This window comes from Herpailurus yagouaroundi, unplaced genomic scaffold (genome assembly GCF_014898765.1).
Source record: "Herpailurus yagouaroundi ecotype Mexico unplaced genomic scaffold, PumYag 100, whole genome shotgun sequence".
NCBI classification, from domain to species: Eukaryota; Metazoa; Chordata; class Mammalia; order Carnivora; family Felidae; genus Herpailurus; species Herpailurus yagouaroundi.
Genome location: NW_024412391.1, coordinates 6,078,854 through 6,103,285, shown reverse-complemented (window position 1 = coordinate 6,103,285; position 24,432 = coordinate 6,078,854). Strand labels below are relative to the sequence as shown.

General features: G+C 38.9%; 1 protein-coding gene across 1 annotated transcript in view; it reads left to right on the top strand.

Moving 5' to 3' along the window:
- The window catches only part of MGAM2 (maltase-glucoamylase 2 (putative)), an 81,625-nt gene extending 66,951 nt beyond the window's left edge, over nt 1-14,674 (top strand). The window contains exons 45-47 of the mRNA XM_040471746.1: nt 7,145-7,194; nt 10,503-10,676; nt 12,010-14,674. Coding sequence (XP_040327680.1) covers nt 7,145-7,194; nt 10,503-10,676; nt 12,010-14,607 — 2,822 coding nt within the window. The 3' untranslated portion in view covers nt 14,608-14,674. The remainder of the gene's footprint in view (nt 1-7,144; nt 7,195-10,502; nt 10,677-12,009) is intronic.
- Nucleotides 14,675-24,432: the final 9,758 nt, after the last annotated feature.

Sequence of the window (24,432 nt, the reverse complement as noted above, 5' to 3'; positions counted from 1 at the left end):
TCAGATTCTGTGTCCCCCTCTCTCTCTGCCCCTCCCCTGCTCATGCTCTCTCTCTCTCGCTCTCTCTCTCTCTCTCTCTCTCTCTCAAAAATAAATAAACATTACAAAAAATTTTAATTTTAACTATTTTAGTGGTACATAGTGCATCTCTGCCTGGACTTAATTTGCATTTCCTTGACATTGAACATCTTATGTTTATTGGCTCTTTGTATATCTTCTTATTGAGGTATCATTTCAAGTCCTTTGCCTATTTTTTATTGGGTTATCTTTTTATTATTAAGCTATTTATTATATTTATTATAAGAGTTATGTATACCAGTCTTCTATCAGATACAATTTGCATTGCCCTGTCTATAACTCACCTATACAATTCTTCTATAGCATCTTGCAAAAAACAAACTTTAATTTTTATAAAAGTCCATTTTTTCCATGCTTTTCTTGACAAAAAGATCTATACTTCTTGCGTCTTGGCCTAAAACGTATTCTGGTACCAATTCTAACATGTGGGAGGAGTGTTTCCCCCATGCCAACTAGTAATTCTGGGACATTAACTAGTGTCCTTCAACTCAACACAAATCCTACACTATCTACCTGGAAATAGCATCTGATCCCATAGGTTAAGTGCTCAGTCCCATAAAACCGCCTCCTCCTCCCTCTCCCACTTCACATTCCTCCCACTCCAGATTGGAAGTTCCAACAACTGCTGCTTGGGATTCAGACACCACTTTCAAGTCCACTGTTACCTGTCCTTCAGACCAACTGGCTGTAAATCAGAAGTTTCCACAACCTCCTTCTCAGTTTCAGTTAATTTGCTAGAGCAGCTCCCAGAATTTAGAGAAACATTTTACTTACTAGATTACCAGATTATTATCAAAGAATATAAGCCAGGAACAGCAAGTGGAAGAAATGCATAGGGCAAGGTATGTGGGAAGGGGCTCAGAGCTTCCATGCCCTCTCCAGAGGCAGTATTTTTCCCAGATTTCTACATGCTCACCAATACGGAAGCTCTCCAATCCCCATCCTTCTGGGGTTTTAAGGAGGCTTCGTTATCTTGGCATCATTGTCTACGTTATTGGCCATTGGCGACTGATACCATTTCTAGCTCTTCTGCCCTTGCAAGGGTCTCATGGTGGGGCTGGAAGTTCCAGCCCTCAAATAACAGGGTTGGTTCTCCCGGCAACCAGCCACGACCCTGAGGTGCTTTCCAAAAGTCACCTCCTTAACATGACAAAAGATACTTTGTTTTCATCAGTTAGGAAAAAATCCAAGGGTTTTAAGAGTTCTGTGCCAGAAGAAGACCAAATGCAAATTATACGTCCCAACATCACTTGGTCTAACTCAGGGTTACAGAGACTTTTCTCCCTCCTATATTTTTGAAGATTGACAGTTTTAGCTTTTACATGTAGGACTTTCAGCTATTTTGTATTAAATTCTGTCTGTACATAATGGTGAAGGCTCATTCTCTCCCCCCCCCCCCCGAGTGTTTCCATTTGATCCAGAGCCTTTCCCCTGTTGTATTATCTTGACACTTTTATCAGCTGTGAATAGGTCACGTATGGCTGAAAGTCTATTTTTGGATTATTCTGTTTCACGGATCTGTACGTTTATACTTATGCCAATGCCACGCTGCGTTAACTAATGTGGGTTCAAAATTGTTTTAACAAGTAATAATTAACAAAAACTTGCTAGAATTTTTGCCTGCAATTACACTGATTCTATAAATCAATTGGGGATGTCTACCTATCACTTTTAATTACGTTGGCCTGTTTATCTCACTGTTTTGTAGTTTTCAGTGCATGGGTCTTACACATACTTCGTTAAATATATCGCAAGTATTTCCAAGGTTTTGATAATACTGCAGATGGCACTTTAAATGCCTTCTCGCTGGGGCGCCTGGGTGGCGCAGTCGGTTAAGCGTCCGACTTCAGCCAGGTCACGATCTCGCGGTCCGGGAGTTCGAGCCCCGCGTCAGGCTCTGGGCTGATGGCTCAGAGCCTGGAGCCTGTTTCAGATTCTGTGTCTCCCTCTCTCTCTGCCCCTCCCCCGTTCATGCTCTGTCTCTCTCTGTTCCAAAAATAAATAAACGTTGAAAAAAAAATTTTTTTTTTAAATAAATAAATGCCTTCTCAGTAAATGGATACTTCTTACAGCCTCATACTCATTTAATATAGTATATAAAGAGCTATTTTTCAAATGAGTTGCTCATTTGGAGGTGGAACCTGGCTAAAGAGAGGAATATGAAAGAATTAGATTACTCTTTTTCAAAGTTCAATTTAGTCTTCGATTAGTTCTGTAAAGTTCAATGTGATAAGTAAACTCCATGGAGAGGAACCTGGAATGTGGCATTCCATAGATCTGGATTCAGATACCATTTCAATCATTTACAGGTTGTGTGTCTTTTTTTTTTTAATGTTTATTTTTGAGAGAGAGAGACAGAGAGAGACAGAGCGTGAGTTGGGGAGGGGCAGAGAGAGAGGGAGACAGAGAATCCGAAGCAGTTTCCAGCCTCTGAGCTGTCAGCATAGGGCCTGACTCACAAACCATGAGATCATGACCTGAGCCTAAATCGGACACTTAACGGACTGAGCCACCCAGGCGCCCCAATTGGTTGTATGTCTTTTGGAAAGATGCCTAACATTTCTTTGCCAGCATTTTCTCATCTTTAACATCTAGAAACCTCTGCTTATCATATAGACTTTTTTATGCAGACAAAATGATTTAATGTGTAGAGAGAATTCCTGGCACATGGATACTGAATAAAACATATCATTAATATACAAGGTAAATAAAATTCCAGGATAAGCCTTTAAGATGCATTACATTCAAATCAGTGTGGTTAATGTGACCACAGAAAGTCCATAAGTCAGAGAAAGGAGATTAACCAAGTACCCACTAGATTTTAAGAGAGTTACAGGCTTAAGGCACCTGGGTGACTCATTCCACTGAGCACCCCTCTCTTGATTTTGGCTCAGGTCATGATCCCAGGGTCATGGGTTCGAGCCCCATGTCAGACCCTGAGTGTGGAGTCTGCTTAAGATTCTTTCTCCCTCTGCCCCTCCCCACTGCTTTCATGAGCTCTCTCTCTGTTAAAAAAAAGAAAAGAGAGTTGCAGACTTGAACCTTGTAAGAGAGTAATATGCTACAATGCATGTTTAAATTTAAGAACTGTATTTATTAATGACCTAGAATGTTCCCAATCTTAAACCTATGTGAAGGATGAAATTTTAATCAAGGATTTGTTTGGTGAGTGACAAATTTCAGCAAAAGGAGTTAGTTGCTGTGACGAGGTATTCAACACTGTATCAGTGCCCTCTTGCCAAGGTCACTGCCAACTATTTGCATGCCAGCTGTATGCTTGGGTGATTGGGCAGGGAGCAATTCCATTATCATGGTATGGATCATGGGAAATAAAGTCAGTTTAGAGAATGATGAGAGATAATGAGATTAACTTTGCACACTTGGATTTTGAAATGCCTGTGGAGCCTCCTGGTGGAGCAGGGATTTGGAAAGACTGAGGGACCCACAGAGTGATAGGCCTGGGAGTGTTATGACAAATAGAAATGATACACTGGATTGGATTGATCTGGTAGAAGATTTTTTTTTTAATATATATTTTTAGGGGCACCTGGGTGGCTCAGTCAGTTAAGCATCTGACTTTGGCTCAGGTCATGATCTCACAGTTTGTGTGTTCGAGCCCCATGTCAGACTCTGAACCTGACATCTGCTTCAGATTCTGTGCCTCCCTCTCTCTCTGCCCCTCCCCAGCTCACGTGCGCTCTCTCTCTTTCTCTCAAAAATAAACATTAACATAAATTTTAAATAATATATATATTTTTGTAAAAAAAGTAATACCCTTTTTTTGTTGTTTTTGGGCCTTCAACTTTTTTTGGTAATGGCTTTATTGAGATATAATTCACACAGTGTGTAATTTACCCATTTAAAGTGTACAATTCAGTGGTTTTAGTATATTCACCAAGTTGTATAACAATTACACAAGCAATTTTAGAACAATTTATTTACCCACCAAATAAGCCCTCCACCTTTTAAATACCACCCTTCAATCCTTCCCTACCCTGCCTCCATTCTTTCCAGCCCCAGGAAATGCAGTCCTAGGCATTTACTGATCTGTTGCTATACATCTGTGTATGCTAGATATTCCCTATAAATGGAACCATGGAGTCATATAAATGAATAAATGTGGCCTTTTGTTACTGTTTTCTTTCACTTAGCAGAAGTTTTTAAGGTTCCACCATGTCGTAGCATGTATCTATACTTCATTTCTTTTATATGGCTGAATAATAAAACTTTGGATGAAAATACCACATTTTACACATCCATTTATCAGTTGGTAGACGTTTGTGTTGTTTCTACTTTTTCACTATTAGGAAAAATGCTGCTATGAACATCTGTGTGCAAGTTTTTGTATAGACCTACTTTTTTTTCAATTCTCTTGGGTAGATACCTAGTAGTGGAATTTCTAGGCTATACAGTAAGTCTATGTTTACTTTTTTGGAAACTCCCAGATTCTTTTCCAAAGAGGCTGCACCATTTTACTTTCCTTCAGCAGTGCATTAGGGTCCAGTTTCTCCACATTCTTGTCAACACTTACTGTCTTTTTGAGTCTAGTCATCTTCGTGGGTGTGAAGTAATATGTTATTGTGGTTTTGGTTGATTTGCATTTCCCTAATCACTAATTCCATTGAACATCTTTTCATGTACTTACTAGCCATTCACATATCTTCTTTGGAGAAATGTCTGTTAATATCCTGTGTCAATTTTTACAATAGATTGTCTTTTTATTATTGAATTGTAAATGTTTTTATAAAAAAACATTCTAGATACAAGTCCCTTATTAGACATATGATTTGCAAATATTTTCTCTCATCCAGTGGATTGTCTTTTCACTTTGTAGTGTCATTTTGAAGCACAAAAGGTTTTCATTTTGACGAAGTCAAATTTATTTTTTTGTTGCTTGTGCTCTTTGTGGTATACTAAGAAACTATTGCCAAATCCAAGATCAAAAAGATTTACCCTTGTTTTCTTCTAAGAGTTAAATAGTTTAGGGGACACCTGGATGACTCAGTTGGTTAAGCATCAGACTTTGGCTCAGGTCATGATGTCACAGTTCAGGATTCAAGCCCTGCATGAGACTTTCTGCTCTCAGCCAGAGCCCGCTTGGGATCTTCTGTCTCCCTCTAGCTCTCTGCCCCTCCCCCACTCTCAAAAATAAACATTAAAAAAAAAAGAATTTTAAGAGTTTAAGCTCTCACATTTAGATCTTTGATCTATTTTGTGTTGATCTGTGTATATGGTGTGAGGTAGAACCCAAGTTCATTACCTTGCATGTGGATATCCAGTTGTCCCAGCATAATATGTGAAAAGACTATTCTCCATCATGAGTTGTTTTGAGACCCTTAATGAAAATCAACTGATTTTAAATATGAAGATGTGGGGCGCCTGGGTGGCGCAGTCGGTTAAGCGTCCGACTTCAGCCAGGTCACGATCTCGCGGTCCGTGAGTTCGAGCCCCGCGTCAGGCTCTGGGCTGATGGCTCAGAGCCTGGAGCCTGCTTCCGATTCTGTGTCTCCCTCTCTCTCTGCCCCTCCCCCGTTCATGCTCTGTCTCTCTCTGTCCCAAAAATAAATAAACGTTGAAAAAAATATATATATAAATATGAAGATGTATGTATATTTTTTATATATGTGCATATATTTATATTATACATATTAAATATAAATAGAATTATGGACACAGAAATAAATCTTCATCATATTACTGTGTATATTTAAATATACATATACACATAGTTACATATATTTATATATATATATACTATATTTATTCTCATGCCAGTACTACAGTCTTAATTACAGTTGCTTTGAGTAAATTTTGAAATCAGGAAGCAAGAGTTCTCCAACTTTCTTCTTTTTTAAGAAAGTGCATTTTTTTTTTTGAGCAGATTCCTTCAACCTTGGTAGTACTAACATTTGGGGCTAGATAATTCTTTGTTGCTCATGGTGGCATGACTGTTCATTAAAAGATGTATAAGGGCAAGAACAAAACATGAAATGAAACTGTCTTTTAAGAAATAGGAGTTACAGAAGCCACATGAGAAGAATGAATAAAGTAGACCTCTACTAAGGATGATTTCAAGGAGGGGATGTGTGGGGAAAGGTGTAAAAACCTGAATATTGTGAAGAGATATTTAGATTTAATATACTGTGTCACTGGTGACTCTGAAAAGATCAGAATCAGTAAAAAAAAAAATAAAAAACAACATAGGAACTGAAGTGTAGGAGATGTTGGACTGAATTATGAGTTGAGTACACAGACATAACAAACAGAGGCTACCTTTTTTGAGATAAGATGGCACTAAAAAGGAAATGTGGAGATGCGGTTGCTTGATATAGAGTCAAGTAAAAGGGTTTGTCGGAATGGAGTCCTTTGGAGCCTAATTGGAGCCTGGAGGAGCAGAGAGGGTCTGGGGAAGAACTGGTGGAGTAAGTTTTGTAGAGGCAGGAGGGCTTGTGAACTAGAGCACTGTGGTGGGATGATCTAAGAGTAGGGAGAGAAGAATAATGAAGATGCAGATAATGATAGTGAACAATACATTTTGAGCACTTATTCTGCTCATGCAGCAGGCCATGAACTAGGTACTATTATTATCTCCATTTTACAGGTGACAGAATGTTAAGTTACTTGCCTGAGCTTGTACAACAACTAAGTATAAGAGCAGGGATTTGAATCCATGCCAGTCTGACTTGAAAGCCTGAATTCCTCACCACTGTCCTCTGCTTTGAGCCTTTATCATCATAGCCTGTCAACTCTCATGGCTACATGCTTCCTATCTCAGCACAGAAAAGCGATCGCTAGCCTCCATGTTTCCTCATCTGGGGTATCTATCCTGAATTCAACCAAGATTTTCTACTTTTATAACCACTTGACCCATACTTGAAACATCCTCTTATCTGTACATCCCCATGCTACCCTGGGGTGAAATAGTCCCTTGGCTACTATCCTTAGTGTTCCTCAGAGAGGTCATGATTATCCTGATCAGTGACTGTGACCCCGTTGACTGAATGCAACATTATCTGCTATAGTTGAAGCAACGACTAGTCACTTACTCTTTTTTTCTTACTTGCAGATACCTATGAAAATGGAAACTATTTCTTGGCAAACTTTATAGCAGCTCAGGTAAGACTATTTTTATTGAATTTTATAAATCCATTCCCAGTCAGCTGCAGGTTAAGCGTTATCAGTTAACTGTATTGAAATAATACTCTGCCTCTTAGTAGGAGGAACTTCCTTCCTTTACATTTATAAATTAGGTCTGTCGATAACTAATATAAGGATAGTCCTTGTTTTGACAATTAGCCAATAAGCCATCATTCTCTAAAAAGATGCTTGTAATTCATATAATGCTGGTTACAAAATGAGTCCTTAAGTGTACAACATGTTTTCTGGGGATGAAACAGCATTTCTTGGCTAATAATATTTTGCAGGATAAATGCTAGATCAGTTATCTATTGCCTAACAATGGTGTGTAACAAACAACCTCAAAACTTCAGCAGTACGTAACAATACATACTTATTTAGCTCATGAGTTTGTAGTGTTCAGAAGTTCTGGTCAGATGTTATGGGCTGGACCTGCCTGATCTTGGCTGGCTCACATGCATCTGCGCTCAGTTGCAGAACTGTTAGGCTACTAGGGTGATCCTGGCTGTGCTCACTCATACCTGTCAGCTGGCTCTTCGATAGCCTAGGATGGCCTTATGGGCAGGTCTGGGCATGACCTTTTCATGACCTCAGAAGAGGGCAAAAACAGTAGTGGAAATGCTCGAGCACTTTTTAAAATCTCCAATTTGCAGCAAGTTGACTACTGTCCTATTAGCGAGGGAGAGTTACATGGCCAAGCTCAAAGCCAAAGGTGGAATAGAACGCCCCATCCAGAGAGAGGGCATTGCCAAAATTACATAGAAAAGGGTATGAATAGGGAAGGGTGAATAATTAGAGAAATTAATACAACCAATCTACCAGGCATGTTAAATGATCATTCTATGTCAGACCTGGAATTTGCTTCTCTATAATTTTTACCTATTTGCATTTAAGGAATAGTATAACACAAATCTATTGTCTTTTATACATAATACTGCTTCAGGGATTTGAAGATGTCCATTGTGTATACTCTCTGTCTTCTCTCGGAATTATACATCTGCAGGCAAACTTCACACTTCTCCTGTTTTGTGCTTCTATGGGTTTCCAGATCTGATTATTCTGTTTCAACCACAATTAGTCTAGATTCCTCTTAAAACATGGTACCCAGGACTGAGAGAATATCTTATTAGAGCTGCATTAGCCAATATGATAGCTACTAGCCACATGTGACCATTGAGCACTAGAAATGTGACCATCTTAACTTGAAATATTTGAAAGATTGTAAAATACCTCATAAATATTTTTATATTGAATAAATGTTAAAAATAATAACATTTGGGATATATTGGGTTAAATAAAATGTATTTTTAAATCAATTTCTCCTATTTCTTCTTACTTTAAAAATATGTGGCTATGAGAACATTAAAAATTACATATATGGCTCACATTGATTTAGAAGCCCTGGATTTTAGTTCTATTTCTACTGCTAACTAGTTATTTAACCTAGGGAAGGCACTTCCCCTGTTTAATATGTGTTTCTTGATGATAAAACGCCTGTAAATAGTTTCTAACTCTAATATTCCATTCTTCTGTTATTCTAAACAAGGGATAAATAAATTTGTATTTCTCTGTGACACTTGATGGAATTTTTTTCTAAGGATCAGTGACTTGAAATGAAAGAACGCTTCTAACTTTCCCTGTGGGTAATTATCAGTGGTGTTCAGGGGTGCCTGGGTGGTTCAGTCAGTTAAACCTCTGACTCTTGATTTGAGCTCAGGTCATGATCTCACGGTTCATGAGTTCGAGTCCCACATTGGGCTCTGTGCTGACAGCACGGAGTCTGCTTGGGATTCTCTGTCTCCCTTTCTCTCTGCCCGCCCCCCCCCCTGTGCTCGCTCTCTCTCAAAAATAAATAAATAAACTTAAAAAAAATTACCAATGGTGTGCTGGCTGGTACGGGGTTATGCGGGTGTGGGGCTGATTTGTAGCATTTGCTAATTCCTGTGGTGTAAGTACTCCCACCGTTTTAGCCAATTTCAAGCTATCAACTGGCCTGCAAAATTCTAGGCAACTTAATGGTAGGGTCTCTCGAATCAGTAAGTGCCATCTGGCTTCAGCACACCCATTTACTTCAAGTTCTATCCATTTGTCTTAATTTCCCCTTGATTCTGCTTCTGCAATCAGTCTCAAAGTCTTATTAAATTCTCCATAAAGACAATTGAACATATTTTTTTTCTTTCTACTGTTGCCAGTTAAGGAGTTTATACCATCATTCTATTGCCACTATCCCCTTGATTTATTGTATAAAATCTTCATTATCCTATCTTACATTGTAACCAGTCTTATTCCTGTTGGCTCAGCACCAGCTACCGTAGCTGTCGCGCTCAATGAATGTGCCTTTCTTCAACGTGTCCCTGCCCCCATTCCCTTTCTCATTTCACCTTTCTAACTCCATCCATCCTTCCAGGCTTCCTGAAGTTCCATGTCCTTCCTAAGTCCTCTCTTGACCACCCTTTTCCACAGTGATTTCTCCTTTCTCTCAATACCCATGACAAATATTCACTATGATTTTCTTTTTTTTTTTTAATTTAAACTTTAGCTTGTTAACATATAGTGCAATATTGGTTTCAGGAGTAGAATTTAGTGATTCATCACTTAACATATAACACCCAGTGCTCATCCCAACAAGTGCCCTCCTGAATGCCCAATCACCATCTAGCCCACTCCTCACCTACTTCCCTCCATCAACCCTCAGTTTGTTCTCTGTTGTTAAGGGTCTCTTGTGGTTTGTTTCCCTCTCCCTTCTTTTTTTTTTTTTTTTTTTTCATTTAGGCCTTAATCATGCTCTACATTGCCACTTATCTCACATTGGTTTAACCCTTGTGTTGATGCTTAATCAAGTTCATGATTTAGTCAAGTCCGTATATTTGTTGCAAAATGTCCTTAGTCTAGGGACTGTTTGCCATAATTCTTTGTTCACCCTGTGTTAACTCACACAGTACAATGCTCAGAGCCCCATCATGATTCCAAACGTACCTATATCATTTAGCTGCTCACTTCACTCCCAGAGCCTGTTTCCTCATCTGTAAAACTGAGATAATGATGCTTTCTTTTCAAGATCCTTATAAGAATTAGTAACAGTATAGGTAAAATAACTTTCATAATGTTGGCATTATCAAATTTGTTGTAGCAGGTACTCAGGAAGTGTTTCTTCATGAGGTGTTTAAGAATTAAAACAGCAAACCAGCACAACAATACTAATTTGAGGTTTCTTAACATTTTAAAGTGAAGTATAGTCTATCAGCAGACGTATTAAGTATTTTTTTCTTTTTACATATTCTTTATAGAACATACTGCAAATCCAAACCATGCACAATAAGTATTTGAGTGACTCAAATCCACTGAAAGTTGGATATATTAAAATCTGGGGGGTAAACTCTACTTATGTGACACAAGTCACTTTTACTTATGACAACAAGCAATTCATGGAGAAGAATTTCAAGAGTGACCCTTACAATCAGGTATGTCTCAAAGGAATATTATCATATTATAAGTTAAATTTATTATTCTGCCAAATTATCACCACTATTATCATTCTTTTATGTGCTTCTATTTGAAAGGCTATAGAGATATGTGCAATAGTATGTTCATGAAAAATTGTGAGTATCGAATCCTGTTGTGAAATGTGCAACATCGGCAGTCTTCCCAATGTAGTCCAGGGATCAATGTTTAGTAGTCTGATGAAATCCTTTCCATGTGTTTCCCAGGAATGGTGCTATGTGTTAAGTAAAGTTAGCCTCTCGGGCTAGCATCACAAAATTTATTTGCTGCTGTGACAGAGGCTAAAACAAAAGAAGAGTGATCGCATAAAAATTGTTGGAGATTTTCTCCCTTCTTCCTGAAATTACTCCCAGGGAAATTAACCCCTGGTCAAATTGATAGATCTTGAGGTTGGTGAAAATTGGCAGTAAACTGTGGTCATCATCAAAGTGAAAATGTCCCACCTGTGATGTGAGGTAAAATTATTTGGTTAACAAAACGGAGTGACATAAATAGCAGATACTACTAGACCCTCTAGCAGGGTCTGCTGTAGGAGATGCCTATGTGGAAGACAAATTACCAGCAGAGGTGTACCAAGAGTAACCACAGAGGGAAAGGTATCCCACGTTAGAACACTAGACCTGTCCTAAGTATGAACTAGTGACTCTTAGGTGGGATCATTCAGAAGGGAAAATAGGTAAGTATAATTCCTGTTTTCCAAGCAGTGAAAGAGTGACCTGCTAATATCTGGATTTTGGAAAACGCCCCTCTGAACACTCAGATAGCTTCTCTCTCTCTAGTCCTTTCTAATTATCTACTTCAACACATTTTTCCTGGACTATTGTGTTCAAGACCACCCTGGTTAAGACTGATGCAGAAAATTTCTCAACACCTTCTTTTTAGGAAACTTAGTAGCATATCAGATGCCTATTATATGCCAGGCACTTATACTCAGCATTGGGGATGGTGAAACATGAAACCAGCCTGCCTTTGGGAAAGTTAAAATCTAGTGGCAAAGCAATGAGATTTTAATACATGTTGGTTTTTATCAAAGCCTCGAATACTTGAAAGCAATGTGGTTTGGCCTGATGAAGTGGAAAGACACAGATTTCCAGCACAGGGATCATGTACACAACACATCCTTCTGTTTATCTCTCTGGAATCAGTGACCTGGAAAGGAATCTATATCCTTTTATTACTCTCTGGAAAAAGAATGAATACATCTGTTTTTGTTAAATTATAATTTGAAATATGCCTTAAATATAATGTTTAGGTAGTTCTGAAACACCAACTTTATCTCTTATTTTCTGGCAGATACTAACAATTCAATTGACTGACAAGATTATCAACCTGGAAAAACTAACTGAGGTTACCTGGATATACGGTGGCCCTATAATTTCTACTACATCTATGACAAGTACCTTCCCAACAGAGTCTCTACATCCTTCTACAGTTACGACTAAGGCTACCACTTTTGAAACTGTTATCACTAGTTCTGCGAGTACTACTACGACTCTTCCTATCACAACCACTCCTTTCCCAACAAGTACTATGGAAGATACAACAAATACTACTATTACTAATAGCACTACACCATCCTCTACAAGTACCCCTACTGCTAGCACTAGTACTCTTCCTATCACAACCACTCCTTTCTCAATAAGTACTATTGAAATGACAACTAGTACTACCAGTTCTGATCCCACTACACCATCCTCTACAAGTACCTCTGCTCCTAGTCCTAGTACTCTGCCGATCACAACCACTCCTTTCCCAACAAGTACTATTGAAGTGACAACTAGTACCGCTGGTGCTGATACCACTACACCTGCTGCTACAAGTACTACTACTAGTAGTAGTCCTAGTACTCTTCCTGTCACAACCACTCCTTTCCCAACAAGTACTATGGAAGGTACAACAAGTACTACTATTACTAATAGCACTACACCATCCTCTACAAGTACCCCTACTGCTAGCACTAGTACTCTGCCGATCACAACCACTCCTTTCGCAACAAGTACTATTGAAGGGACAACTAGTACTGCTGGTGCTGATACCACCACACCTGCCCCTACAAGCACTACTACTAGTACTAGTACTCTGCCTATCACAACCACTCCTTTCCCAACAAGTACTATTGAAGTGACAACTAGTACTGCTGGTCCTGATACCCCTACACCTGCTGCTACAAGTACTACTACTAGTAGTAGTACTAATACTCTTCCTGTCACAACCACTCCTTTCCCAACAAGTACTATTGAAGTGACAAGTACTACCAGTTCTGATGCCACTACACCATCCTCTACAAGTACCCCTACTGCTAGCACTAGTACTAGTCCTTTGCAAACAAGTCCTATTGAAAGTACCACTCCTTTGCAAACAAGTACTATTGAACTTACAACTAGTACTACTATTACTAATACCATTACACCTTCCCCTACAAGTACTATTTCTAATACTACGCTTCCTATTACAACCACTCCTTTCCCAACAAGTGCTAGTGAAGCTACAACTAGTACTTCTGGACCTGATACCACTACACCTGCCCCTCTAACTATGAATGCTAGCGCTAGTACTCTTCTTATCACAACCACTGCTTTCCCAGCAAGTACTATTGAATTTACAACCAGTACTACATATCCTGATACCACGACACCCACCCCTACAAGTATGACTGCTAGTACTACTCCTCTTCCTATCACTCCCACTCCTTTCCCAACAAGTATTACTGAAGCTACAGCTAATGCTACCTATTCTCATGTCACTATACCATCCTCTACAAGTATTCCTACTGCTAACACTAGTACTCTTCCTGTCACAACCACTCCATTCCCAACAAGTACTATTGAACTTACAACTAGTACTATTATTCCTAATACCACTACACCGTCCCCTACAAGTACCACTGCTAGCACTAGTACTCTTCCTGTCACAACCACTCCTTTCCCAACAAGTACTACTGAAGTTACCACTAGTACTACCCATCCTGATACCACTACACCTTCCCCTACAACTACGGCTAATGCTACTACTACTCTTCCCATTGCAACAGCTCTTTTCCCTACAAGTACTATTGAAGTTACAACTAGTACTACTATTCCTGATACCACTATACCATCTGCTACCAGTACTACTGCTAATACTAGTAGTATTCATCCTATCACAACCACCCCCTTCCCAACAAATACTACTGATGCTAGCACCAATACTAGTGTTCTTATTACCGCTACTCTTTCCCCAATAAGTACCGATACCACTACCATTAATAATAGTGTTTTAATTACACCCACTGCTTCTCCTATGAATGCGGGTGCTAATACTACTAACAACAGTTTTCCTATTACGACTCCTTTTTCTGTAAGTACTTATGATACAAACACTGCTATTGCTATGGTAACGACTTCTTTTACAAGTACTGATGTTGCTAGCACTGGCAACCACACTCCTATTACCAGTTCTCCTTCCCTTATGATATCCGGTGGGAATAGCACTAGCATTACTATTCCTACAACGTCTACTCCTTCTTCTACAGATATTTATTCTCCTAGCACTAGTGTAATAGCTAATACCACCACCAACACTGTAAACGGTACAGGGCATGCAGTAAATATTACTGATGCAGATAACTCTAACAGTGTTCCATATAACACTACCCATGTTTCTATTCCAAATGCTACAATGGCCTCAGACACATTAATGACTGTTCTTCTAGACACAGCAGCTCACAATCAGGTAACAGCCAACTCTGCAGTTAGTTATTTACCTATTGTTGCAACTAATGCTACCACAGATAGTACAAATATTACCATATATGCTTTAAACACTACCATTCTTGATAGAACAACAATGGATGCTTCTACTCCTGTATCTACCTACATTGCAAACACCGTAAATGCTACTCTAGTTCCATGATTACTACTTGAAGCAGGACAGTTACTATGGACATCTCTTTAAAAAAACTATTACAGGGGCACCTGGGTGGTTCAGCTGGCTAAGAGTCTGACTCTTGATTTCAGCCTAGGTCATGATCTCACATTTCATGAGATCAAGCCCTGCACTGGGCTCTGCGCTGACAGTGTGGAGCCTGCTTAGGATTCTCTCTCTCTCCCCCTTTCTCTCTGCCACTCCCCAACTCTTACATGTGCACACACACACACATACTCTCTCCAAATAAATACATAAACTTGAAAAAAACAAGTATTACAGATATAAAAAATGAATGAACAGGTACGATCTTATGCTACGTAAGTTTTCACAAATGTTAACATTAGCTTTTACACATATGGCTATTCTGAGCACTGTAAACTTTGCAGATACGTCTAAAGATGTATCCATGACTACTTTTATAAGTGTAATTAAAGAAGGCATGGATACTTCTTTTGCAGCCAGAATATATACTCCTATTTTGAAAATTATAACTCCTGTAGTCCCAGCAATTAAACTGTAGATACGTTATACATCTTTGCTAGAGACTTCATAGATAATTTTGGTAGCTCAGATAATACCATATTAGGCTCTGTAAATACTATTGTTTTAGGTGTAGTTATTGAAGTAACCTAACTTATTCTTGGGTTACAAGACATGATACCATAACTGACAGCACTGGTGATATGGGGCACTCACATGGCCAATAAAGCAACAGTTATTAATATCATAGTAGATTATTTAATTAGAAATGTTAAAAAATAATGCTTTATTTTCTTAGGGACTTTCCCACATACCATGGCTACCAATATAGCAATTCACTATTACACATCTTGAAAGTATTATTGCTTCTAAAGCAATCCTACATCCTAGCTATAACTATAGATATGGAAAGTGCTATCATTATAGATCTTGTACATACTTTGACTCCAGGAACTAAAATAATTACATTAAAAATATGATTACTTTTGGGGCGCCTTGGTGGCTCAGTCCCACTTCAGCCCAGGTCACAATCTCACGGTCCGTGAGTTTGAGCCCCACGTCGGGCTCTGGGCTGATGGCTCAGAGCCTGGAGCCTGCTTCCGATTCTGTCTCCCTCTCTCTCTGCCCCTCCCCCGTTCATGCTCTGTCTCTCTCTGTCTCAAAAATAAATAAACGTTAAAAAAAATTAAAAAAAAATATGATTACTTTTACTACTATAGGAAATAAAATTGTGATTATAGATGTTAAAAACATAACTTCCTAAACTTTGCAACCACTACTTCCATAAGTGCTACTGATAGTCTTACTACAAATTTGAGAAGTACTTTTATGTGCAGATATTAAAAGTACTTCCAGGTAATTACAGTTCATCTTAGGAGATCATTTTAGGCCCTTGATGTTACCCTGAATGGCTGGATTCACTTACAAGTCTCTAACTCTTCTGTAGACCAGAAATCACGCAGATGGAGATGGATACTTAAAGATATGGCATAGGAGAGATAGTCTCTGCCCTGGGGTCAGAGTTCTTGTTTACTTTTTCTCTTACCTACCAGCTTTTCCATTATTATTCCACCATGAAGACTCTTCCTCTGTGTTAGGACTTTCAGCATGTTCTTGGTCTTTCATATCCAAATTTACTATTTTTCCCTTGGTCTGTTACTTTCTTAGATTAGCCAGACCCCATAAAGAGACTCATAGTCATAACTGAATATGGCCAGTTGAATGCTATTGAAGGCTTAACCCTAGACAGTATTCTCAAAATGTAGTTTGGGTGCCCATGGGAGGCCACAGAACTCTTTCTGGGGTTCACAAGGCCAAATCTATCTTCATAATACTACACCATTAATTTCCTTTTTCACTCTCATTCTCTGTTAATATACAGTGGCATTTTCCAGAGACTTTATGCTGTGTGCTGTCACAGTAGATGAATATAGAAACCGACACAAGAATCTAGCTGTCTCGATTAAGATAGACATTAAACAGATTTACAAAATATCATTCTTTTCACTATTTTATGCTTTGAAATATAGCTGTTTTTCATAAAAATGCATTATTTATGTTAACATGTAATTGATACATTGTATTCTTGATGGATGAAAAAATAAATATTTCACAAAGTATTTTACAAATGACTCAATTTTAATTTCAAGTGCAGTACATGTTAGCAAATATAAGCCACCTAAACCAAGCATAAGGTCTTCATTAAATTTGAACATAAAGGGGTTGTGAGACCAAAGAGTTTGAGGATCACTTCCATAAGGCCACAATGGCCTGGATCCACTCTCGGGTCCAGGTCAAATACATTGAACTTCCCCAGCACTCAAAAACTCCAGCATCTGCGACTTGAGGTTCTAACCACACATGAATGTCTACCCCCTACTGCACACCTATCTGTGTAGCCTTCTGATCTAGCACCACACCTGTACTGTTGTCTGGCTGGCCTGACAGAGTTCCACATGAGGGGCACAGATTCCTCAGTTAGTTGCATTTGCCTTTTGAAGTCTTCCCACAAGCTGTGGCCTTCTGAATACAGTTGATAGATCTTCTACCAGGGTATGTATGCCTCTTAATTTGATCTTTCAACTCCAAACAAAACAAAACTCATAATTCCAAACTGTACTAATGGCCTTGGTCATAGACTCCCTCACTTGTTTCTTGACCAAGGGAGCTTCAGTGCACTTATCTGGTGGGCACCACAAACCCTGATATGGGACAAAGTGCTCTGTGTCCTAAGACACATGGGAGTCCTGCTGCCAACCCACCACACTGAAGCAGATTAGTTGGCCAAAGGCTTCACCTAAAACACTTGGGATTTGGAAAACCGAAGATAAATTTGTTGAAACAACCATTGTTCTTTAGTTACTAAAATTCATTCCCTTTGTATAGAAATCAACCATAAGTGAAAATTTGGGATCTTGTAAAGGTAAGTACTCCTGAAAAAAAGAGCAACAACAACAAAACAACAACAAACAGAACAGGAAAAAGGAAACCTGGACTTCAGAAGTTTGAAGGAACTTGAGAACTGGAGCTTGAGAGTCTAGGCACAAGATATGATCCTGGAACCAAGTTGAGAACACCTGGAAAGAGAAGAGATAAAAGCAAGTGTCAGTTTGCTCCTTCTGGGTCTTGAGCTTAGCTGGACCCTGTGCTTCTGTCAGACCCTAACATGGATGATACACCCCATTGGGCCAGCTCTAAGAACACCACCTGCTACGAGGTTGCTGCAGCGACTATGGCTATAGGTCGACATGTCTTCCCTTGCCTCAGTTTCCTCATCTATAAGATGGAGGAAACATCAGAACTGCAATGTACATGGAAATGCATTTTCAGTCTGTAGAATGCCATACAAATTTTATTGTTAGTCCACTGAGTGTCCTTATGTCTATTTACACTTTTCTGTTCTTCTTCCCCTATGTATCTTCCTGATACATAGCAGTTTTTCCTTTGAGCTGGTACTTTGTAATAAGGCTATTCTGAGTCTCTTTTTTCAAATGCTTCACTGCTAAATTAAATAATGCCCATCTTTTCCTCACTTTATAAAATAAATAGATGCAACTATCCCAGTTTTATGTTATTTTTCTATATTTTTCTTAAACTTTTTATACTTGCTGCTATTCATATGTTTCCCTCTAGAAAGAACAAAATATATGAACAAAACCAGACAAGAAAACTTTTGAAATTGCCAGTAGAGTTCATGTGCAGTGTGTATGTGTATCTTGTGTGTGTGTGTGTGTGCGTGTGCGTGTGCGTGTATTTTCATGCACGTTATCTTACATAGCAAACATCATATTTTCTGCTGGTAAAATTTTCTCTGGTTTGTATAATGAACTTTAACATATCAGTGTTTCTTCAGGCTCTTCAAAGAGCACTGTTATTTGATGGTGATTCACTGAATAAATGTGAGCACTATTGCTTGGAGAGGCTTTGGTTTATCTCCTATTCTGGCAGTGAGATATTGAGTTGCACGATGTTTTCCCCAAAATGACTTATGTTTAGTCTCTGCACTGAGGTGTGGACAGGGTGATCATTGTCTCTCAACTTATCTGCATGTGCTTATACTTCTATTCACTTAGGTTTTGTCTAAATAGGATATAAATGTTGAGCTGTTCATTGAAATAAAGAATACACATTTTTACAGTCGCACCACAGTGAATGGGATGCGAGGTGAGATGGGGTTGGCAGCGTGCTGGGAGGAGAAGAAACAATTCTCCATAGCTGGAGGCACTTTGATGGCACCTGGTGATGGAAAAACCTCAGAGAAGGTGATCTCAAACCGGACAGACACTGATTCATTTGGGCACAAGATGTTTAGAGATCTTTGGGAAACTGCTTTTACCCACAGCTGGAAGTGTTATCATATGTTAATTTCAAGAATAATACAAAATATTCTAATTTCAAATTAGATAAGATTATTTTTTGCATTTTATAAAGCATCTGTATTCTTAGTTTTTAAATTTATTTTTAATTTGCATCCAAGTTAGTTACCATATAGTGAAATAATGATTATTAGGAGTAGATTCCAGTGATTCATCCCCTGTGTATAACACCCAGTGCTCATCCAAACAAGTGTCCTCCTTAATGCCCCTTGCCCATTTAGCCCATCCCTCCACCCACAGTGTCTCCAGCAACCCTCAGTTTGTTCTCTGTATTTGAGAGTCTCTTATGTTTTGTCCCCCTCCATGTTTTTATATCATTTTTGTTTCCCTTCCCCTATGTTCATCTTCTTTGTATTTTAAATTCCACATATAAGCGAAGTCATATGATATTTGTCTTTCTCTGACTGACTAATTTCACTTAGCACAATACCCTCTAGTTCCATCCACGTTGCTGCAAATGGCAAGATTTCATTCTTTTTGATTGCCGAGTAATACTCCATTGTATATATACACCACATCTTCTTTATCCATTCATCCATCGGTGGACATTTGGGCTCTTTCCATACTTTGGCTATTGCAATTTAGACAAGATTATATTTTTCTTTCTGGTAAATTAAAATTTATAATTATAACATATCCTATGACCTTTATGAAGATATATATTTCTAATTCCAGCTTGAGGAAAATTTAGTCTTTTATTGGATTATTTAAATAGATGGTTAGTCAGATACAGAGTTGATAATATAGATGACAGGCTATGTTATGGATGTAACACAAGCTTATTTCCCAATATATGTCCAAATGAAAGCACACCTGAGTTGGAACAGACTTTAGGGATTATGTAGTTTAAAACTGTTACATCCTAAAATTTCCTCTAAACCGTATCTTTCCAGTCTTCATGAGCATCTGACTAAATACTTTCTTGAAGGGTTTCCCATTCAATTATTGGGCAGTATTAATTTTTAAAACATTTTTCCTGGTACAAAGATGAATTTTGGCTCCTCAGAGATGATTTCATGAGCTTTAATTTCACATCCTAAACCATGTCTACGATAACCTTCCATTTTTTTTTTGATGGTGGCTACTATTTTCCTATTAATCACCTAGGTCAGAGCTCCTTATTTCTCAAACATCACTCTCATGACCTGTAGTTTTATGAAAAGTCCTGCTTATTTTTATTTAAATGCCACCCTTTTCTGGCTATTTAAATAATTGTCTATAAAATTCTAGTGATTTGCAGCTCCAAGAAACATGTGTTATTACTCACTTATTATTTGTTGTGTTATGCACAATAGCTGTAATTAATCCAAACAAATACTATAGCTTGCAGGCTGGAAGTTCTCTGCTCAGAGTAGCCAAAAACTCTTGTTTAGAAAAAACTTGACACTTTTCTAAATTGATTTTTTTTCCAGGTTACTCTCTATGTGCTGTTTGTTTGTTTGTTCATTTGTAACATTTCCTTGATATTTCATGCTGTCTCTCTATAGTTCTTGGGCTGGTTTCTTGTTTTAAATTGACTCCCTAATTTTGAAATGAGTTTGGAGAAAAGCTGCAAGAACAATATGAATAACTCCAGTGTAATCTTCACCCAGATTTCCCAAACATTCTCCTTAGATTATGAATTATTTACCATATCTACTTTCTCTCTGTCTTCCTTTCCCTCTTTCTCACACACATGTATAGAATTTGAGAGTTTGTAAACAAGATGTCTCATCGGAACAAAATGCTTTAGTGCGTATTTCCTAAAACACAGGAACATATCCTTACATAACCACAATACAACCAGCCAAATCATGAAATTAACGTTCCTGTAATACTAACACCTAATGCACAGACACCAGTAAAATTTCACCAATCATCCCAATAATGCTTTTTAAGAACAAAACAAAACAACAACGATGACAACAGCAACAGTAAAGAATTTGGCCCAGGAGTGCATATTGCATGTTGCATTGGCCTGTTTCATTGGATTTTTGTTTGCTGCTTAAGTGTCTCCATGCTGAAACTATTCCTCAGTCCCTCTTTTTCATTCATGATTTTGACATTTTAAAGATAACACACCAGCTCTTTGTAGAATATCCCTCATTTTAGGTTTGTCTAATATTTCGTGTGCTTGCAATGATGTTGTACATTTGAGGCAGAAATAACACAGAAGTGATGCTGTGTCCCTCTTGGTGCACATATCAGGAAGTATGGGATGCCTATTTGTCCATTACTGGCAATGTTACTTTGGCTGAGGTTGTGTCTGCCAGGTTTCTCCACAGTAGTTGCTTTTTTTTCTCATAGTAAATAATAAATATATTGTAAGGAGATACTTTGAGGCTATATGGCTATCTGCTTCCTCTTTTATATGTTTGGCCACCTGTTGATGAGTCTGGCCTGAATCAATTACTACTATGAGTTTGTCAAGTGATGATGTTCTTTTTTTTAATGTTTATATATTTTGAGATAATAAAATAAATTACAAAGTAAATAAATGTTTATTTTGAGAGAGAGAGAGAGAGTGGGAGTGGGGGAGGGGCAGAGAGAGAAAGAGAGAGAGAATCCCAAGCAGGCTCTGCGCTGTCAGCTCAGAGCCCAGTGTGGGGCTCAATCCCACAAAGTGTGAGATTGTGACCCGAGCCAAAATCAAGAGTCGGACTCTAAACCGACTGAGCCACCCAGGCACCCCTCAAATGGTGATATTCTTTAACATTCCTTCTACATTTGTTACTTGGTATTATAAAGGCTCTTCTTTCTTTACTATTTATTTTTTGAGTAACTCTTGGTAAATTGCCACTTCCCAGAGCCCCGCTAAATGTGCCCCTATTCTGAGATCCCCACATAGTCTAACAATCCAGCAATGAAAACTCTAACTCCTAGAAATCAGGGGGCTTCCAGTGCCCTTCTTTACGGGGCCACTCTGATCGGTGAGTGCCTGTGCAATGGCTTAAGTGTATAAAGCTGGAATATGATTCCTGCCTGTCCAAGAAATGGACAAATCAAGGGCAGTTTAACTACTTCAGGGGTCCTCAGTCTTAGATCCATATTGGAAACACCTGGAGAGTTCCATAATTGACTAATGCCTGGACTCCATGCCCATCACCCAGTTAATTCTAATATAGAGTCAAGACTGGGAGCCACTGTGTTAGTGGAGTAGTGAGGTGGGGGAGATTTCCTGTTCAGTCTCAGCTGACTCAGAAGTACCAGGAATTTGGACACTAATGAGAATTCTAGCCAACAGGAAAAAGAAACTCAGTGATCAGTTTCCCAAAGGAGAGAGAGAGACAGAGAGGGGCAAAGAGAAGAAGGGAGGAGAAAGAGGAAGAAGGAGAAAGAGGGAAAAGGAGAGAAGAGAAGGGAAGAAGGAGCAAAGAATGTGATAAAATATAGGCAATGGATAATGCCAGGTAAAAGATATAGGAGAATTCTTTCAACTTTTCTATTAATTAGAAATTGTATCAAAATATTCAACAAGAAAGACCAGAGCCACTGTAAACATTAACCTATGGTTCCTCCTCTCCTCACAAAACCACAGAAAAAAATAATGAGGGAATAAATTCTTATTTACTCTCCACATTTAATATGGGGTTTTGAGTAGAGGTGAGGTGGAAAAGGAGGTCTGACCTGACCTTAGAGACCCCTCAGGGATGAGGGATGACAGGCCCAAGTGACGCAATGTTGAGAAAGTTGGGGTCTTTCCCTTTCCACCTCAGTGCAGAGCATCTTTCCTCCTACAGTGTGTCATTAGACCATCAACAAACTGCAGTCACAAAGCACATGGATTGGAAAAAAGCCTTGATGTATCTAATCAAGTCCCTACCCTAAGTATGAAGGTTTTAAAACATTTCTCCAGAAATATTGGTCCAAGCGCTCTAATATATAATGGAATATATATATATATATATTATATATATATAATATGTATAATGGAATGCATCCCTTTTAACTATAGATATAACTATAGTTATAAGTATAACTATAGTTATAATATAGTTATAACTATAACTATAATCTATAACTATAGATTTAACTATAATATATATAATATATATAATGGAATGCATCCCTTTTAACTATAGAAATCATTCTCTGTAGTGCTGGAGCCCAGCACTTGGGGGAGGAATGCTCAGTGGCACTGGGGAAAGGTCAGAGGTGGATAGTTGAGCCCACGGGGAAAATGGCCATTGAGATGCTTGTAGAAACTTAAGAACAGACCCAAAAGGGCAGAGAGGGTGCCTTTCCCATTTTCCATTCATTTCAGTAGCTCCTGTTCTAACCTGATGTCAAGCACACAGATGGTGCTCAGGGAATATGTGCATGATCACAAAATGCTGAAGTCAGGAGATGGGGAGAAAAGTAAAACAAAAGAAGGAAGGCTAAATAGGAACAAGAAATTCAAAGAAGCACAAAAGAAAGCAGAGGTGCCTGGGAACTGCACTGGGCCACGAGCTGGGCAAAGGGAGCCAGTGGGAGATTCTGGCTCAGAACGTTGGGGTAGTTGCCCAGCTGGCTTGAACCTGTCAAAGTAGACCTGAGAGTTGGCTTCTGAAACCCAGCCAGAAGCGGTGCTTGGTTTTTGTTTTAACCTAGAAGATTGGGGTTGAAAGAATTTGCTTGGGAGCCTTGGAGTAATACAGATTGGAATAGAAATGTCAGATTTGACAAAACAAGGAGAAAAGTGGCCTAGTTGTTCTGTGTTTTTATCTATACCTCATCTTTATCTGTGTGTTCCCTCATGCTGTGGCAAGTCATTTGTGTACTTCACACAGCTACCAAATGGCATCAACCATGTTTTAGAATCAAAAGGAAATCCTTCATTTCCCTTGGATGGTGGGACCACAGAGATACTCAACAGTGAACTCACACAGCCCTCTGCTTCTGGTGAGCCTAGTTTTTTCCATAATCATAAACTTTGACAATTCTTTTTGATTTAAGGACACCAACTCCCTCTGCTCACACATCATGAGGCCCAGAAGTGACCCCAAGCATTGAAAATGTCCAGTACTGAGATTGCAGGAACAGAATGTGAACACTGAATATTCTGCATAACCTTAGGATGGAGCCTCCAGAATTCTCCAGAAGAAGTGACAGTAAAGGTAACGGGCTCGTTATCGCGCATACACCTCACCAATCCCAGAGGTTGCTGTGCCAGGAAGCAGGGCTATAATGTGAGATCAAGACTTGGCTCTTCGAGCAGTAGTCAACAATTTATGCAGGCCAGATCCCTGGTTTCTCAGGGATTAAGATCCCTCTAAACACACTGGGATAGCCAGAGTAGGGGTCCCTTCCAGAGCACATGAACAAAGAACAAGGCAATTCCTATTGTAGCATGGTGACTTTAAATCTCAAAGGACACGGCTCTACAGAGATTATTCTTAAGCTTAGAAGACAGAAATGTCCCCAGAAGCTCAGAGCAGCCACCACCAATAAACCTTTCCTGTCAACTGTGGTTCCAAATTGCAGTCTGACTCCA